We start from the raw sequence: 20071 nt of genomic DNA, 5'->3' as shown, positions 1-20071 counted from the left end.
TCTTTGCCCGGGCTACTAGACTTCCTATCACTGAAGTCTGAAATTCAACTTTGGTTCTTTCTGCTCAGTATCTGCATGGAGAACAAAGTTTGTTGCTTTTATGCTCTAAAGTGTGTGCTCCACTCTTCATAGGCAGTATCTGAATGTCCTCCTTACTCTAAGCAATATCAAAATTTTCAAGGTTTTCTGGAGAAGCCTTGGAGTGACATGACAAATGGTTCTAATCAATTAACTCAGGTGGGGAACCTCCTTTTTTTTTCTGGCAGGGACCATTGACACACAAAGTAGTCGGGGGGCCACACAAGTAGGAGGGAGGGGGAATCCTGAGTCACCTGTTCCCAATTAACTGGTAACTAATTGACCATTCATTTCCAGTTGGAAATAGGTCAATGGAGGGATGATAGGAGTTGCTATAGGGAACTTTCTGGGTGTCTGGCTGGTGAGTCTTGCCCACATGCTCAGGGTTTAGCTGATCGCCATATTTGGGGTCAGGAAGGAATTTTCCTCCAGGGTAGATTGGCAGAGGCCCTGGAGGTTTTTCGCCTTCCTCTGTAGCATTGGGCACAGATCACAGCTGAAGGACTCTCTGCATGTTGGGGCCTTCAAAGTATTGGAAGGCTTCAATATCTGAGACATAGGTGAGAGGATTATTCTAAGAGGGGTGGGTGAGATTCTGTGGCCTGCACGGTGCAGGGGGTCAGACTAGATGATCATAATGGTCCCTTCTGACCTTAAAGTCTATGAGTCTATGAATTGAGAATCAAAAACATACTTCAGGGTTAGGGATGTTAGATACAGTATAATAGTGTGGTTAAGACCATTCAATCTGTTACATGCCTATTCGATAGTTGCCAGGGGCAGGGCCAGCACCCAGTGCACTCCTGGCCCCACTCCGAGGGAATCCTTTGCCACCCTGCACTGCTGCCTCTGTATCTGGGATAGGGGGACGTGTCCAAGTTCCCCAGACAGAGCCTGCTCTGTGATGCATAGCAGCCTTTGCAGTGGGCCAAGCTCCCCACAGACAGGCTGCTTCACAGCAATCTCTCTTGCCACCCCTTCCTCCATGCTGCTGCCTCTGATATAGACAGCAGCGCAGTGTGGGGAGAAGGGGGCAGGTGGCACCATGGAGCTGGTGCTGGGGGGATCTGGCTTAAGCTGGCTCCACCCAGAATCATCTCATGCCTGCCCCACTTCTTTGTAGGAGGCAGCAAGTGAGGGTGGGCAGACAGGTCTACAGAACCGACGTGCACGGAAAGCTTGCTTTCAAGCCAGCTTCCACACCTAGGGTTGCTACGTGTCTGGTTTTCTACTGGACAGTCTGGTATTTGCACTGTCTGTCCAGTAGAAAAATTCAGAAAATACCGGACATGTGCAATGTCCAATATTTTCTGATTTTCCAGCCGGACCGAAGCCTAGCGGAGGCGGGGCGGGATTGGCACTGGGAGCCCTGCGGTCGCCTGCAAAAGCCGGGTGGGGCGGGGACTGGGATTCCCAGCCCTGCCTGGCTTCTGCTCTCGACTAAAGGGAGCACCTGCTGGGGGTGGGGACCCTTGGACTCTGGCTGCAGCCAGTGTCTTCACCCCACCCCTGCCAGGTCTGCTTCCTGCCCCCCCCGGCCAGTGCCGTGGCCCTCGACCCCCCCCCCGCTCTGCTTCCCATCCCCCCTTCTCCAGGCTGGCCCCCAGACCTCCTCCCCCCTGCCAGCTCTACTTCCTGCCCCCCACTGTTTGCATTGCTGCCTCTCTGAGGCTGGGGTGAGGGGGCAGGCAGATCAGTGCTTGTGGGGAGCCTGTTTAAAGCCAGCTCCTCACAGGCACTGGCTACCACTGCTCTTCTCTTCCTCCTGCCCCCCCCCTCCCCCCGCAATACAGAGGCAGCAAGGGGTGGTTGACCAGATTAACTGATAAATCCAGGCTTATCAGCTAGCTGTATAGTTGACTACATATTGACATCCCTGTTCATGGTACAGGGGCTTTCCCTGTTCTGGCCAGTTAGCACTCGTGCACCAGCCCTGTGAGTAGGCGATGCTTGGGGCTGCTTCTGCCCTGCTCTCTTCCTCCTCCCCCACACTGGGGCAAGCTGGTGCTTACATCCACAGTGCTGGAGTGCAGATAAGCATATGGTGTGGAGACTGGCAAAGGACTGGAACTGGCCTGCAGGGCAGAAGTTACCCACCCCCGCATTAATTCATTGTGCAGCAAAATTATTGAACAAATACTCTACCTGAAGTGGTGGTCAGATTGTTGTGCATGCCACCTGTTGCAAGGAAAAGCTCTTTCATCTGAACTCAAAAGGATGTTATGAGTTTGCCCATGTGTGTAAAGTGCTATGCAAACATTAAGTAGTAGTAGTATTCTTCCCATGTCTGTACACTGGAGAGGATGGAGAAGGGAAGTGGTATGGCATAGGTTAAGTGGTGTGCCCATAGTGACACAATGATTTTCTGATACTATTAAGGAGCCTGTTGTAAACCAAACTTGTAGGCTCCATAAGGTGTCACTCTTAATTAAAATATCTGAGCCTTGGATATGCAGTCGGCCCACAATTCTAGTGGGGAAACTCTGAATATCCTTGGCAAACTTAATCCAACAGAATATAGCATGTTAAATTGACACATTGCAGTTGGTGTGAGTGCCTTAATACTGTATAGAGGGTCTTAAGAAAACCCATCATCTTCTGTTTTGAATGGCTTCTAACTATAGAAACTGTTCTTCTTAGCAACTAGACAACAAATGTCACAAAGTATTGTACAAATCAGGGATGCCGTATTACTCTTGTTTCACCACAGTCAAGGCTTGACAGTACTGTAGCACACTGACCCTAAGCACGTGGTTCTTAATAAACAAGTTAGCCTTTTAGCAAAATACTTTCTTCATGACTTGAAAGAAATTGTAAAGTGTTTGAATTCCTTTGGTGCTGACAATTTCTTTCCAGCAGTGTCCAATGATTTTTGTGGGATTTTCAACTCTGCCGCATGTTGGTATAGATCACTTGCTAGAATTACCTGAGTTTACCTCATCTAATCATTTCCTTGGAAACCAGGGAGCTTCAAGCGCTGGTGCATGTCTGTCCCTCCTCTTGTCTGCTCGTGGCATGTAGTAGTCAAGTTTCTTTAGGCAGTGATAGTTTGTCATTTGGCTGTTGGGTTTAGTGTGTGATTGCTAATGATGGTGACCTGTAATATTCAGGAGGTCAGACTGGATAATCTAGTGGTCCTTTCTGGTCTTTGGCTCACTGCCTTCATGGAACAAATGATGCTGTAAATCACTCGCTTTTCATAGTTTCACCCCTACCTTTTGGAGTGAAGTCTATTTTCAAAGGCTTTGTGTGAATGTGTGGGCTCAACATCCTCCAGTTCAATTAGATCTCACTTGATCAGTGTTGAAGCAACTTGCACAGTATGCATAAATAGCACCCCATATATGTATAGGACTACTACCTGGGGGCTCAATGTATATTTTTACTAGTTAATACTCCAGGGTATTGACTTCTAGATGTGATCACTGCTTATGTAGGACTCCTATCTATTTTAGGCTGATAGGCAATCCAACAAATCTTTGAATACCAATATATCCATGTGTGGGACAAGGAGTAGATACAATAAGCCAATAAGATATCTAACTGCAGTCTTCAAATTGTTCTGCTCATGTGCTTTCTAGAGATGTGATAGTGTACATGTATAAATGGTTAACCAATGAGTCTGGGCTCATCTGTTAACCTCCACAGTTAAAGGCAGCGAGGGAGAAGGGAGCAGAGGGGGCCTGCATGTAGCGCAGGTGGGAGCCAGTGCTTGTGGGGACCAGTGCAGGCTGGTGGAAGGGGACTGGGAGCTGGTATGTGCGGGATGCCAGCTTGTGAACTGGCCTAAACATCTGAAGTTATGGCATGCTATTTACACATACTGTGCTTCAATTGCCAGGTCCCCGTGGGCACTGGCTCCCAAGGAGCTGCCTTCCCCTATCTAAACATGTAACTGCTAAAAACTTGAGCTGTTACACATTTACCAAAATATGCACTAGGGATATTAAAAGGTGTTTGCCACAATCGACCTCCTTTCCTCGTTGCTATGCAGCCCTATTAATTGGGTTTGTGGCAAAGAACTGAATGGTATTTGGGGCTGCTCCACCCTTTATGCTCTGTGGGAGAGATGCCTAGCCACGTCTCTCGTGACTGGTTAAAAAGGTTCCAGTCTGGTGTATAAGTGTACCCAAGTCCATGAAAACAAAGCACTCAAGAACCACAGGTAAATTAAGTGATGGTTGCTTGTCTTGGCTTAGTCTTATTTTAAGAGTCCAGTCTTCAGTGTTAGTGCCAATTTTCAACCAGGGAACTTCAATATTCAAATTACTAGTGGAATTCTCAATCTCACTACCTACACCTGGCTACTGCATTTCTGTGACCTGACCCTGGCCTCTGCAATTGTTTATGGGTAACCTGTAGAAAATAAAAAGCATTAAGTCAAGTACATTATGACTGTAAAATAGGGTTTTATTCTTAAATTTGCTATTTAAAATACAAGCTAGTGTCATCATCTCTGGAGAAACGGTACTAACAGCAAATACTTTATTCCCCAAAAGCTAGACTATCCATTCCTTGGACTTCACCTATAACCTGCAGCTTTTTCAGCAAAGCTGTATAAAGTGCAAATCCAGCTTCTCAGTTCAATACTAATTCATTTTTATGTAATGATTCTGCTAAGGGATATTTGGTTTTTTTTCTAGAAAGATAAACATCAGTGTTAGTTTTGAGGCCTAATTTGGGTAGAACCTGTAATTCAACCAAGTAACTTTGCTGTAACCTGCATTAGATGACTGGCTCTTAACTTGTGTATATCATAATCTTTTTTTAGTGAACTAATAGTTGTGAAAGCATACATTTGGCTTCTGTAGTCCTGTTGCAACTGGCAGTATTTAGTGGTTTTAGCAATGTGCATATAATTGTCCTAGATTTTATTGCTGAACAGTTACTTGAAAGGAGCAATGATTCTTCCTTTCCCAAATACAAAACAAGACTGCAGGTGCAAAGGTTTCCTAAATCTTTGCAGCTATTTCCAGTCCTGGAATGGTAATGTAACCCTATATTAAAAATTACCATTCTGTATTAAGATGCAACATTTAAAATCTGTCATTCAAAAAAAATTGGTAGTTCTTCCAAAAATGAAGAAACACTACTCCCAATGCACATTTTTCCCATCCAGCAATCACCATAATGTATATGGCCAGCCTAGAAGCACAGCAAGCCAGATACAAATAACCCCTTCTCCCCTCCCGAGTGGATAAGGGTGATATAAAATATAATCCCTGGCACTAGACTCCTCTAGTCTTTCTCCCAACCGTAATCCCCCTAGACTATCTCTGCTCCTATTGAACCCTGTGAACCCACTACCTTCCGACTAAGTTGTCAGACACTTAGCTGCTTCTGCTACTCTCTTGGATCCTGAAACGCTTTTCAGTCCCTTCAAAAGAAAAAAGTACTGGTTAAAAATACTAACTCTTCAAATACTGCAAGAATAATGTCTTCAATCTTGCTCTTGTGCTGTGGCTTGTAAAGCTAAAATAAAATGTACCCTCCAACATTTTAGGAACACTGCACTACATAATTAACATTGCTTATTTTGTCAAGATTGAGGTCTGCAAGTCCTCTAGCATTGCCTGAACCTTAAACTTATTCTGGCACCTGCCTTCTTGGGATTTTCTCCTAGATCTTGAGCTTTTCTTCTGAAGAAAGCAGATCAGTGACTGAACCTAAGGAGGTATAAAAATGTTCACAAATTAAGGGATACTAAACCCCAATCAGTGACTTTTTATAACCAGTCCACTCAACCTCTTTATGCTAGTTGCTAAATATGCACACTGTATTAACGAGCACAAAGGCTCACAACCTTTTTTCTCTTTTGCTTTTTAAACAGAGCTCAACAAAAATCCAGTGGAAGGTTTTTCCGCAGGTTTAATAGACGACAATGATCTTTACCGATGGGAAGTCCTCATTATTGGTCCTCCAGATACACTGTAGTAAGTACTAGCAATAATAGTAAAACTAAGTGTACCCTGGCATGTTAACTTCATGCTGAGATTCTAACCAATGTGTAGTGTTCATGTTTAACTCTAGTTTAAGAGTAAGGCTTTAATGGTTTGGTGCTCTTGTTATAGCAGACATTGTTGTTGCACTACTGGATGTGTGCTGAATCTTACCTTGCAACTATTTGCAAGCTCTAAAGAGGTTACTTGTTCCACGGAGCATGGGGAAAACCACCCTTCATTGTGCATTTATTTGACTTTGGGTGGGGAGGCAATACAGGGGCTTTTAGGATCCTCTACTTGCTCAAAGAACAGCCATACCAATGTCAGATCAAAGGGCCATCTAGCCTGGTATCCTATCTTGACAGTAGCCAATGCCAGGTGCTCTAGAAGGAATGGACAGAACAAGTAATCCATGAAGTGATCCATCCCCTGTTACCTATTCCCATCTTCTGGCAAACAGATAGCCAGGATGGGCAGGGATGGTGTCCTAATAGCCACTGATGGACCTGTCCTCCATGAATGCATCTAGTTCTTTTTTTGAACGGGTATAGTCTTGGCCTTCACAACATCCTGTGGAGTAAGGTGTTCAACAAGCTGACTGCATATTATGGGCAATACTTGCTTTTGTTTTTTAAGCCTGTTGCCTCTTTGGTGACCCCTAGCCCTCATGTTATGGGAAGAGGTAAACACTCTTCTTCATGCCAGTCATGATTTTATAGACCTCTGTCATATCCCCCTTAATCATCTTTTCTAAGCTGAAAAGTTCCAGTCTTATTAATCTCTCTTCATATAGAAGCTGTTTCATACCCCTAACTTTTGCCCTTTTTGGAACCTTTTCCAATTCCATTGTCTTTCTCTCAATATGGGTGACCACATCTGTACTCAGTATTCAAGATGTGGGCATACAATGGAAATATGAAATGTATTCTCTACCACTACTTAATGATTCCCAACATTGTTTTCTTTTTTGACTACTGCTGCAAGGTAATAGTGAGTTTAGATGCCCTCATTTTTATATGTATAGTTAAGACTGGTCTTCCAATATGCATTACTTTTCATTTATCAGCATTGAATTTCATCTGCCATTTTGTTATCTAGTACGCTTAGCCTTCCTTTTAAAGCAGATCTGTCAGCTATGGTGCTTTCCTCCCATGCCCAACAAGGCTCCAAATAATCCACTTAAGGATTTGGGAGTGATACTAGAGGATAGTTCTTCTGTCATGCAAGGTGCTCTCCGCTCATGAATCTTGGCGCACAAGTTCAGAATGCATATTCCTCTTTCCAACTCACTCAACTTCGAAATTTTTTATAAGGGCACATTCATAACGTTTCTAAACATTACTTATATAAATGGATGGGTAACAGTTGTCAAGATAAGCTTTTATCTCCCCCCCGCCCCCCCAAAAGGCTACTTAAATGCCCTTCTGGCAAGTCCTAAATCTTTATTTAATGAAGCAGAAGCTGTATCTGAGTTAAACCACTGTCTTTCCAGTACTCTTCCTGCACAGTGCTATTGAAGCCCGTGCTTTAACTGATATTTCACTTTGTTACAATGAAATATTGACCAGATAGTAATCAATAGCTGACTGAAGCCTTTGAGTGCTACAAAAATTACTTGGCTCCAACCATAAATAGAATGTCCAAGACCACTCTCTCAAAAGGTTGAAACAACTGAACTTGATTTAGCTGCAGCAGATAACCACTGATGTCTTTTGTGCCTTGTCAAGCCTTATGTATTTCACAGTATGTCTTTACAGTGCCATTCCAAAGTCTGCCAAAGATTTAGTATGTTTAGAATAGATCTTTCTCCTCAAGGCAAGCCTCTGCCTGGTTTAGCCCACCAGTTTAAAGGGTCAAGACATGGCGGCTGCTGCTGCTGCCCACTCACAGCTTTGTGAGGTGTAGAAGAGGTAATGCTTCAAAGATGGAATAGTCACACTGTTTCATGTTCCTCATTAATCTTTACTTTGCACTAGGGATGTTAAAATTTTAATAAGCAACCATGTAGCCACTGAAATGTTCAGTGGTTACACACAGGGTGGCAGTCTGCTCCACAGGGGCTGGCTTTTAATCTGACTCCCCATGTGTATTGGGAGCCTGCATGTAACTGAACATTAACCAATGAGCCCAGGCTCATCTGTTTACTGTGTACATGGTTACTTTCATATTCTTACTTTGCACCCAGTTGTCAAATAAGAATGGTCCTTATTGATCAGTAGTCTGACAGCTGATAGTGCCAGATGCATCAGGAGAATGAACAGAACCAGGGAGTCTGAGTGATCCATCCTCTGATCCACACTTGCAGTAGGGGGTAATATGCCTGACTATCTTGGCTAATAGTCCTTGAGGAATCTGTTCTCCGTGTTAATTCTTTTGGCTTTCACTACATCCCCTGGCAGAATTCCATAGGTTAACTGCAAGTTGTGGTAAGTGCATACAATGGCTATTAGCCAATATGTCGGGTATGCAGCCCTCCTAGGCTACGTCTAGACTGCAGGCGGATCTTTCGAAAGAGAAATCCGCTTTTTCGAAAGAGCACCCAGCGAGTCTGGATGCTCTCTTTCGAAGACGGCCTCTTTACATTGAAGAACGCCTTCTTTCGAAAGAGGAGCTTTCGAAAGAAGGCGTTCTTCCTCGTGAAATGAGGCTTACCGCCATCGAAAGAAAAGCCGTGTTCTTTCGAAATAATTTCGAAAGAACGCGGCTTGAGTCTGGACGCAGGGGAAGTTTTTTCGGGAAAAGGCACTTTTCCTGAAAAAACCCTGAGTCTGGACACGGCCCTACTGTGGCTGTCCCTAAACCTCTGTCTTCCAGTATCTGGGACTGTATGGGTATGTCTAGACTACAGGGTTTTGTCAACAAAAGTTGGCTTTTGTCGACAAAACTATAACTGAATCTATACTACCGCCGCATTCTGTTGACATCAGTAAACCTCATTTTACGAGGAATAATGCCTTTTTTTCAAAAGTACTTTTGAAAAAAGGCGCTATTGCATGCAAACTGCTTTTTTGAAAGAGCCTCTAGACTCTTTAAAAAAAAAAAAAAAAAAAAAGCATCTTTGTTGACAATACTGACTGTCGTCTAGACGCTCTTTTTCAACAGAGGCTTTGTCGACAGTATCTGTTGACATAGCCTCTGTCGAAAAAAGTGTTCAGTCTAGACATAGCATATGACTGTGGTTGGAGTGCTAAATAAATTGCCCTGTTCTGTTCGTTCCTTCTGAAGCATCTGGTGCCAGCCACTTTCAGAAGGCAAGATAGTGGGCTAAATAGACCATTGGTCTTGATCCAGTGTGGCCATTAGCATGTTGAAAGCTGGCTGTAAATGAGGACCATTTAAAAGCAATTCCCATGGCAACTATCCAACAGTCTTCAGAGGTACTTCTCTTAAACCCACAAAATAGAGGCTTCTCAAACCATTTCCCCTATATCTAGTGGGCTGAAACAAGCTGCATGCTGGCACCAGTCCTTTTGGGGCCTCTTCACAGCCATTCTGAATTATGCAAATGACAACCTTCCAAAGGGCATCTACTTAGGTAAAGAACAGACAAGAGTCTTCAGTCTCCAAAAGCTTATGACAAGCCCTTGAGGAACCAGTATGTTGAAGTCCTTTTTGTGGCTCATTGTGTTCTACTTACACTAAGATTAAGTGATCTGCAGGCAATCTTGGGCAGGTTCTCAAAGGCAACCAAACAATTTGGATTCACCATCAACATGGGGGGGGGGGGGAATGAAATACTCTTCTAACCAGTCCCATCAACCACAGCCACTGCACTAACATTACCCTCAGTGGTATAAAAAGAATGTCAAACACTTCACGTAATACTAGTTCTTTACATCAAGAAATACCAAACAAAAAATTAGAAGCACTCCAGGCTTTTTGAATCATTCATCATAGGTTACTCAATCAGCATATCATCAAACTGTCAACGAAACTGATATACACTGTAGCCTCCCTTTATGCAGATGTGAGAAATGCTGTCTTTGCTCTCTTCTGAAGGTCTGCTGGCAAGACCAAGTATCAAACTTTTCATCCTGGGAAAAAACAAAACAAACCACATTGAGACAATGATTATCAGAAGCTCAGCTTTGATGGACAGGTCACATCAGAAGTGGGGGTGCTGGACTTTTTGGGGGCATACAAGGTGAGCTGAAACTGAAAGCACAGGAAGAGGTATTTAGTGTAAATGCCTCAGGCATCCATAAGCAACATCTCAACTCATGTGGCATAAGTATTTCAAAACAGAGCCAGGAATAAACTGCTCTCATTCAGGTCTATCAAAGGTTTTGATAATTTTGAGTGACTGTCATGAAAATTTCAGTGGGGTAGTAGGTGGGAAGGGCCAAGCAGTGTGCCATATTTCCAGTAGGAGCATGCCAGTCGGATATCGGTTTGTGACCTTTCTTCTTGACAAATGGATTGCACAGATATGAGAGCACATAAGATGCCATGATACCATCTTCATAACAGCAGACAGCCAAATGTAAATTGTAATTCAGGGTGGCACTCTTTATTAGGGATGTAAAATCCTGTTTAACCGGCTAAACATTAAGTTCAATTGGTTAACCAGCTAAATGGAGTGCTTTCCGCTTTCCCTCCTGCACTGCGATTGAGGCCTACCTCAGCCACCTGGGAGCAGCCCACTGTGGCCAGGGCAGGAGGGGGGCTCCAGCCAGGTTGGAGCAGCTGTGTACGTGTGCGTGTGCATGTGCGGTGGGCCTGGGCATGCCCCCACTGATTAGGGATGTTAATGGTCACTTTGTAGATAATATGCTTAGAATTACAGTTGTGCAGAGAATCTGGAAGCTCTAACTTGTTAGGTTCTCACCTTCCTGTTTCCCTTCCTTCTCATGAATGCCTGTGTGAAGGAGTAACCACTTTCTGCAAGGTATTCCCTTGGCCAGGGGCGCTCTAACTTTTTTTGACCTACCCCTACCTCCCAATACTTTGGCATCCTTCCTTCTGTGTTGATGTTGGCAGTTGTGCTGCCTTTAGCTGAGCACCTGGCCAGTAGCTGCTGCTCTGACTGCTCAGCTCTAAAGGCAGCAACAAAGTGGGGGTGGCAATATCACGAGCCCCCCTACTAGCCTTGTAACTTCCTCTGGGGATCCCTAACTTGATAAATGTTGCCCTAGGCTCAGGCATTCAAACAAGGTATATCCTTTTCTCTGAAAAGCTTCCTGCTCCCAGCTCAGCCTGGTAGTAGAGGATCCAGGACTAATCCAATGCCAAGAATACTGATTTGCTTTCTGCAGGGGACTGCTAAGCATCTGCAGCAGGGAAAGGCCAGCAGCTGCCTCAGTGAGGGAGGCATTGCCCCTACTTGACTGATTGAAAGAATGATCTCCAAATTTCAATTGTTGACATGCTTTGAGCTTGCAATGAAACACACTCTGCAACTTGGTACCGAAGTAGGACACAATTGGTTGACTTTGACTGCTGCACTCCATTCAGTTTCCTATTCCCAGGAAATGGCCTATTCTTATTGTCATTCAGCTTTGCTGACTTCAGATGGGAACTGAACAACTTGTTCAAGGTGTGAGTCTGGGGATCAAACTAAGTAAACTCTGAGAGCTTGACTCCTTCTTTAACCATTAGACTATGTGACTTAATTACTTTTAAACAGAACTTATCTTTCTAGCTTGTTTCTGTAAGCATCTGGATTCACAAGCCAGAGAGTCCTGTCTTGTCGGTCTTTCTGTTCACTGCCCAGTATGAAATGGGAAACACCTGTTATGAGTCCTAACTTTTAATAAGAAGTATAAACTGCGAAGTTGTAGGGTTTTATTAATAAAGGCACATCAGCTTGCTTATAGCAATAGCTTTTCTGTCTGAAGGAGTTAATTGTTGGCTTAATGCATGTCTCAGCAATGCCTTCTCCTTTAGGGACTTAAGTTCTCACTCCTATGAGAATGAGACCTTTTTACAATGAATATCACCCAGAGAAGTACATCAGTGTTGTCCAAAAAAAAAAAAAAAAAAAAATCCCCAATAGGAGAACGTAGATTGTAGAGCCTCTTAAAACTCAATACCATGTATAATACCCAAGCCACTAATTCTGTTTCCCTCCCAGGGATTTAGGATTTCTTGATAGCACAATAAACTAATGCAGAGGTATCAGTATTTAGCTGTCTCTTTGTGAACAGCACTCTGCTTCAATCTTTCCTCTTATAATCAGGCAGTAATATATCATGAGTATCCCACATCCTATCAATGTCTGAACTTCAGATTGTAGAGTCTTAATCTTCATTAGCAATCTAGGCCTCTAAAGATGTAGCCGTTTGAGCTGACAGTGGCAACCGTGAGAGAACGCTGTCATAGTCTGCCAATAGCATGAGAGTTTCAACACCCTGCTTTCCCAACTTTCAGTGATAGGCCTTGTCCATGAAGTATATGTTCAGTTGCAGTAGGAATAAAGGCAGTGTGTGGTAAGAGGAGACAAGCCTTAATGTGAAATCTTTGCTTATTTCTAGGGTTTCTATCTGCATAGGGGTTGGCTACCAAAATTAGCTTCCTTGGCTTCAAACCTTCCTACTTAAACAACCAAATTAGTTAGGCTTTTGAGTATGGATGCATTTGTACCTAATCTATGCCAGGATAGGACGGGACCTCTCTTTTGTTTAACTCACACGTAGCCATTTAAATTGGATAACACAGAGATTCTCTCTACTAATGCTAGAAAATAACTTGACTGTGCTGTTGGAGCCCACGGGTATCCAAGTGCAGAAATCTGCCATTGGAAGAATCAGTAAAAAAATGATGGTGGTAAGGGCCCTGGACACAGTTTAGCAAGTTTTCCTGAGATTCCTTGATTTAGTTGGTATTCATAACTCGGTACTGCACCAGTAAACCTAGCTATAGAGCAGGCCTATCAATTGAAGAGTTGACTAAGTTGTATGCTTATTCTTCTGCTGGGAGTTGAATTGCAAGTATTGACGGTATCGCCAGCCAATATAAGGCAGTGGGAGTCAGGCAGGTGAATTTGTAACCAGTGGCTCTAAATGTTTAATCACTGAGCTAGCTGAGAGCTCTGTGGAATTGTTATAATGAAGCTTTGTGCTCTGCAAAAATAAAATGTTCCATATTGTAGTCTGAGTATTAGGAGGGGATGGTGAGTAGCTTGTAAAAGGTTCTTAACCATCCATTGTGTAAGCTAATACAATTACAATGGATGCCAACATTACAAAAGGTTTACATCTAATAGAGGTTAAAAATGTCACTCTGGCTTAATTTTCTTGTTTGAGACTTCCAAAGAACTACTTACTGATAATTCTTTAATTCCCCAGTGAAGGTGGCGTATTCAAGGCTCATCTCACTTTTCCAAAAGACTATCCTCTCAGGCCGCCGAAAATGAAGTTCATCACAGAAATCTGGCATCCAAATGGTAAGAATTGCTACAGTTTTAGCTTTCTGTATTTGTAAATGAAAAGGAAGATGTGACTAAAAGACTACCCAGAGGTCACATGGGTCTTGTGTTGTAAAACCTGAAACGGCTACAGTTAGCTGCCTCACCTTGTAATATACTATTTCTTCTCCTCTCCATACATGACACTTAGTGATCTCAACGACAGTGCTCCAAGCATCCACATCTGCCGTACCAGGGTTTAAGTGGCATGTATTAATGGGCAATATCTGGCCCAGGCAAACTGTTGGGGGCTGCCTTAATGATCATCTTTGAGCTGGAAGAAAACTGGGTTAACTTTACATCACTAGCTTGGCAGATACAAGCTGGAATGTCAGAAGACAAGTCAGCTTGACTTCTGTACCAGGAAAGATAAAGGAGCAAATAATTAAGCAGTGAATTTGGCAGGTGGTGTATGTGTTTATTTTCGTGCAAGGAGCTCCTGTCTCTCAGACCACATACACTTTAGAGACCAGGGTGGCTGAATTGGAGGTACTAAGGGAGGCGCAGAGGTACATGTTTAAGGCTTTCCGGGACACGTAGAATGGTCCCACCCCCAGTCAGGTAGCATCTGTGGTGATGAGGGTGAAAGTGTCCGGTAAGGAGAACATCCAACTGGAGCAGAGGGAAACGATTCCATAGTTGACTCACCTTTCAGATGTTGTGGTATCCTCTCAACCTCTGCGGGGTTAGTCCTTAGGAAAAGGTGGCTGTTAGAAATGGGGGATTCTAGCATTAGAAACAGACAGATGGATTTGTGGTAACTGGGAGAACTGCATGGTGACTTGCCTGCCTGGTGCAAAGGTTGCAGATCTCTCAAGACCTCTAGATAGACTTGTGTAGTGCTGGGAGGAGCTGGTAGCTGAGGTACACATAGGTACCAATGACATAGGGAAGTATAGGAGAGAGGTCCTGGAAGCCAAATTTAGGCTGCTGGGAAAGAGATCGAAATCCAGAACCACAGTGGCAGTGTTCTCTAAAATGCTTTCAATTCCATGTATAAGGCCAGATACCCAAGCAGAACTACAGGGTCTCCGTGCATGGGTGAGATGAGATAATGGTGTAGGGAGGAAGGGTTTGCTTTATTAGGATCTGGGGAAAACTTTTTTTGGGAAAAAGGAGTCTATACAGGAAGGATAGACTCCATAAATCAGCAATTCCCAGCTGCTGGGCTGCAACCTGCTGGCTGTTGACACTCACAGCAGCTACCAAAGCTCAAGCTGGTTGTTCGCAGCGGCTCAGCTCCAGCAGCCATGGTGACTGAAATGGAGCAGGAGGCGCTTTCCTCCCTCCTCTGCCCTTGGGGAAGGAGGAGGGAGTGCGCGTGCCACCAACGGACACTTCCCCCTGCCCACACAGCTGCTTTTGCTGGCAACAATGAGGCAGACAAAGAGGTACCTCCCTCGGTAATGGCAGCCAGCTGGGGTTTCACACTCTGCCCTAGCGGCAGCTTTTGCTGGTGGCAGGAGGAGGCAAAGAAGGAGGCGCCTCCTTCCTTCCCCCTCGGTAATGGCAGCAAGGCTGCAACTCTTCTCCTCCTCCCAGCCCCCCACCCCCTTCTGCCCTGCCAACGGGGTTGCTCACTAGAAGACTCTGAACTCCAGACAAGGGGGAGAAAATTCACTAAATTGAAAATGGAGGTTTCAGAATGGCTCACAGGACCACTTCATGTTATAGTTCTAATTATCATGATATGAATAGTCTCGAGCTATAGTTGTGGAAAAATAACTGACTTTTTTCCAGAAACTTTGAAAAGGTGCTTGGGGAGGCAACAGCCACTCCCCCTTTCTGCAAGGCAGTAACAGCCATGCTCCTCTGGAGTGTTGGATGAGGTGGGCTCACATGGTAAGAGGGTGTTAGCATGGGCTATAGGTGTCAGAGGTTAATGGGGCATAGGGGATGGGTTGGGGCAGGCAGTCAGGTAACATTGTACAGTAATTCCTCATTTAACTCTGTAGATACACTTCTGAAAATGTTCGTGCTAAGCAAAAACGTGCTATGCAGGGTCAATTTCCCATTAAAAAATAATGGAAAAGGTGGGGGTTGCATTTCAGGTGGTGGTGGTGGAAAAGTCAATTTTTTGTTGGTGCTGGGTTGTCAATGTCAGCATTAGATATCTAGCAACACCAGTCACTGCAGACACAAAGATAAACATCTGAGTGAGCGGAGGAGCGCTGTTACCACGTGTATTCAGCCGCTCATGCGTATTACCACTCTTTTCACCAACTTGTACTGCTGCATGTAGTCTGTCACTTGATTATTTTCGTGTTATTTCGGGGACGGTTGTGGTGTTCAAAAAACACTCCCTAAAAATAAAATCGTGCTATTGTGAAAATGTGTTAAGTGGGCACGTGTTAAATGAGTAATTACTGTATCTGCATATTCATTATGCAAATAAAAGTGTTACTAGTCCACCCAAGGTTTGTGAATGTGTTTGCCAATCCCTGGCATAAAAAAGGTTGGGAACCACTGCCATATTCAGAAAATGGAACCAGACTGCTGGCACCTTAAAATTAAAATGAAAAAGATCACTGGGCAGGTTTTAAACTGAGGGGAGAGCCAACAGGTGTGGTGGAGCACATGGATTGGACAGACATACCTTACTGGGAGTCTAATAGAGAATCTGTGTCCTAATAAAGAGGAGAGGATGGCAGATAAAGTATGGTTGAGATCCGTCAAACGAGTCGCATAAGGAAATGGCAGACAGCTAAATATTGAGAAGACTTTAAAAGTGCTTTATATTTAAATGCCAGAAGTCTAAATAAAAAGGCTGATTTAGCATGACCTGTACTGAATGAAGATATTGACATAGGCATCACAGAAGCGTGGTAGAATGGGTACATGGTACAAAACATACTGGAAGGACAGAACAGGTAATGTTGATGGGGGAGCAGCACTGTGTGAATCAAATGAAGTAATTCTCAATGAACCAAACTGTTCCATTGAATCTTTATGGATAGTAATACCATGCTCTAATTTGAATATAGCAGTAGGGATAGATTACTGACCAGGATAACGATAGTGATTATGAAATGCTAGGGGAGGTTAGAAGCTATAAAAATAAACGCTGCAATAATAATAATGGAGATTTCAGTTATCCCCATATTGCCCATATACACATCCCCTTAGGACAGGATGCAGAAATAAAGTTTCTTGATGCCATAAATAACTGCTGCTTAGAGCAGCTGGTTCTGGAATCCACGAGGTGATTTTGATTTAGTCCCAAGTGGGAGGGTGGGATCTGGTCCAAGAGGTGAATATATCTGGACTACTTGGAAATAGTGACCATAATATAATTTAACATCCCTGTGATAGGACAAATGCTAAACCAGTCCAACCCCGTAGCATTTAACTTTAGAAAGCGAAACTGTACAAAAATCAGGAGGTTAAACAAATTTAAAAGGTACAGTACCAAAAGAGAGATCCCTGCAAGCTGAATGGAAACTTCAAAGACCCCATAATGAGGCTCAACTTAAATGTATACCCCAAATTTAAAAAACATAGTAAGAGAACCAGAAAAGGGCCACTGTGATTTGCTTAACTAAGAAAAAGGAACAGTGAGGAAAAAGGCATTCTTTAAGAAGTGGAAGTTAAATTATAGTGAGGAAAAACAGAAGCATAACCTCACAAAGTTTGTGTGTTTAAAAAAAGGGGGGGGGAGCCAAAAGGGAATTTGAAGAATAGCTAGCCAAAAAATAAAATCTGCTAAGGATATCAGAATCAGGAAGACAGCCAAACAACCAGTGGGGCCACTGGAAGATTGAGATGCTAAGGGAGCACTCAAGGACAATAAGGTTATTACAGAGAAACTAACTGAATTCTTTGCATTGGTCTCTACAGCTGAGGATGTTGGGGAGATTCCCAAACCTGAGCCATTCTCTTTAGGGGACAATTCTTCAGATTTGTCACTGTCAATGTGTTCCAAAAATCTTCTAAATGAAAGGTCAAACTAAACTGTAACAAGTCACTAGGACCAGATGGTAGTCATGAAAACTCAAATGTGAAACTGCAGAACTACTAACAGTAGCTGTACAGTAATAAATATATTATTTAAATCCTCTTTTCTACCTAATGAATAGAGAATAGCTAATGTGGTGCCAATTTTTTAAAAGGGCTCTGGAGGTGATCCTGGTAATTGCAGACCAGTAAATCGAACTTCAAGATTGGGCATATTAATTGAAACTATTGAACAGAATTGTCAGATGCACAGATGAATATAACATTGGGGGGGGGGGGGAGGCAAAATCCTTTCTGTAAAGGGAAATCATCCCTCACCAATCTACTAGAGCTCTTTGAGGGAGTCAGCAAGCATGTGGACAAGGGGATCCTGTGGATATAGTGTACTTGGCTTTCTGGAAAGAAGAATCTCAGAAAGGAGATTCTCAGAAAGGAGAGAGGTAATGTCTTGTGGGGTTTCATACTGGGACCAGTCCTGTGTAACTGCAGGGTGGCAGGGGGCTCCCTGAGTGGAGTGCACTGGCTGCCAGCCCCATTCCCAGGGACTATTGAATAGTTGTTTAACCAATAATTCATGCTGTTACATGACTATTCAATAATCTGATATCTAACATCTCTACTATCCATGGTGCAGCAGCAGTCAGCAAACAGGAATTAAAGGGCTAGAGAATCTTATTGCTTCTGTAAATCCATGGTATGCCCCACATGTTGAATACTGTGTGCAGATGTGGTCACCTCTCAAAGATCTTGGCACTGGAAAATTCAGAAAAGGGCAACAAAAGTGACTAGGGATTTGGAATAACTGCCATATGAGAGAATAGTAAAACTGGAACTTCTTAGCTTAGAGGAGACTAAGGAGGGAATAAGATAGAAATCTATAAAATCATGGCTGGTATGGAGATACAAGAACTAGAGGTCACCAAATGAAATAAGTGGCAGGATGAAAAGAACAAGTCAACCTGTAGAACTCCTTGCCAGAGGATGTTGTAAAGATTAGGCCTTAACAGGGTTCAAAAAAGCTAGATATCCTCATGGAGGTTTGGGCTATCAATACTTATTAGCCAGGATGGGTAGGAATGGTCTCCCTAGCCTATGTTTGTCAAACTGGAAATGGGTGACAGTGGGTAGACACTTGATGTTGACCTCTTCTGTTCACTCCTTTAGGGCACCTGTCATTTGCTACTGTCAGGACAGGATAGTGGGCTAGATGGACCTTTGGTCTGACCCAGTATGGCTGTGCTTATGTTCTTAAACACCTAGATGGTAAGGAGATAAGTGACAACAGGAATTTGTCAAGAACAAATCATATACAGTAAAACTCTGATGGTCCGGCACCAACTGCAACCCGGAAGTGCTCTGGCAGCTGCTTCAAGTTGTTAGTCAATTACACTAACTGCAGCTGGATCTGCAGGCGACTGGCTTGCAATTTATCTTTGCTCTATCTATTGCCTCTGGGGGGCGGGAGTGGAAGGGGAGAGGGAAGGGAAGGGGACCGAGGTCAGGGGCAGGGGTGCCAAACTCTCCGTCATGTTGCAGGGTGGTGGAGAGGGGGCAAAAGGCAGGCAGCTGCTTCAGGAATTTCTAGTCAATTACACTGCTCTGGGCTGGATCCACAGCGGACAGGCTCTCAGTCTACCTTTCCTCTCTACTGCCCGGAGGGGGGGCCAGGAGAGGGTAGGGGTTGGCGGGGGTGTGCCGAACCCTCCCTCCTGCTGCAGGGAGGCAAAGCCTGCAAGGGGCAGAACCGGAGAGCGGGCAAGAGGCAGGCAGCCGCGTTCGGAAAGTTCTAGTCAATGTCACTGCCCCCAGGCTAGATCCACAGCCGACAGGCTCTCGATCTACCTTTCCTCTCTACTGCCTGGAGGAGGGGGGGCAGAGGAAGGTAGAGGTTGGCGGGGGTGTGCCAAACCCTCCCTCCTGCTGCAGGGAGGCAAAGCCTGCAAGCGGCAGAACCAGGGAGGGAGGGAGAGGCAAGCAGCTGTTTCAAGAAGTTCTAATCAATTACACTGCCCCGGCAACAGGCTCGCAGTCTACCTTTCCTCTCTACTGCCTGGAGGGGAGAGGGGGAGCGGTGGGAATGGGTAGATCCCTAGGTGACAGGCTGCTGCTGAAACTCACAAGGGAGGGGAGATGATCTCTTGTGAGTTTCAGCAGCAGCCTGTCGGCTGTGGATCCAGCTGGAGTAAGTGTAACTGACTAGAACTTCCTGAATGCAGCTGCCTGCCTCTCGCCGCCTCTCCCCTTCCTCTGCTCGCAGGCTTTGCCTCCCTGCAACAGGAGGGAGGGTTCAGTACCCCTGGGTCCCAAAGGTGCCGGATTATCAGAAGTCTACTGTACAACCAACCTGATAGCTTTCTGCAAAAGGGTAATAAGCCTTGTGGAGGGAGCCGGGACAGTAGACCTAGTATATCTTGACATTAGTAAAACTTGAAGCTGTCTTGCAAGACCTTCTCAGACTAAGGAATTCTAGCCTACATGGAGCTACTAGAAGATGGGCGCAAAACTGGTTAGAAAACTGTTCCAAGAGTAGTTATCAATTGTTTAGTCATGCTGGAAGGGCATAATGGCTGAGGTTCTGCAGGGATCAATTCTGCATCTGTTCAATACCTTAATCTACTTAGTCAGATAATGGCATAGAGAGTACATCATAAAGCAAACCCTCAGTCCACAAGCAAGTATTAAGAGGATAGGG

The 20071-nt window shown here is 44.3% G+C and overlaps 1 protein-coding gene across 3 annotated transcripts in view; it reads left to right on the top strand.

Annotated features, from left to right (window-relative positions):
• The window catches only part of UBE2G1 (ubiquitin conjugating enzyme E2 G1), a 45542-nt gene that overhangs the window by 13992 nt on the left and 11479 nt on the right, over positions 1-20071 (top strand). The window contains exons 2-4 of one of the 3 annotated variants that reach the window (XM_075904367.2): positions 5909-6011; positions 10020-10164; positions 13307-13404. In XM_075904367.2, coding sequence (XP_075760482.1) covers positions 5960-6011; positions 10020-10164; positions 13307-13404 — 295 coding nt within the window. In that variant the 5' untranslated portion in view covers positions 5909-5959. The remainder of the gene's footprint in view (positions 1-5908; positions 6012-10019; positions 10165-13306; positions 13405-20071) is intronic. The other 2 variants (XM_075904368.2, XM_075904369.2) reach the window with 2 other exon arrangements.

This window comes from Pelodiscus sinensis, chromosome 21 (genome assembly GCF_052426305.1).
Source record: "Pelodiscus sinensis isolate ZL-2025 chromosome 21, ASM5242630v1, whole genome shotgun sequence".
Classification (NCBI taxonomy): domain Eukaryota; kingdom Metazoa; phylum Chordata; order Testudines; family Trionychidae; genus Pelodiscus; species Pelodiscus sinensis.
The sequence above is the reverse complement of the archived record's forward strand: the minus strand, read 5'-3'. Positions and strand labels throughout refer to the sequence as shown.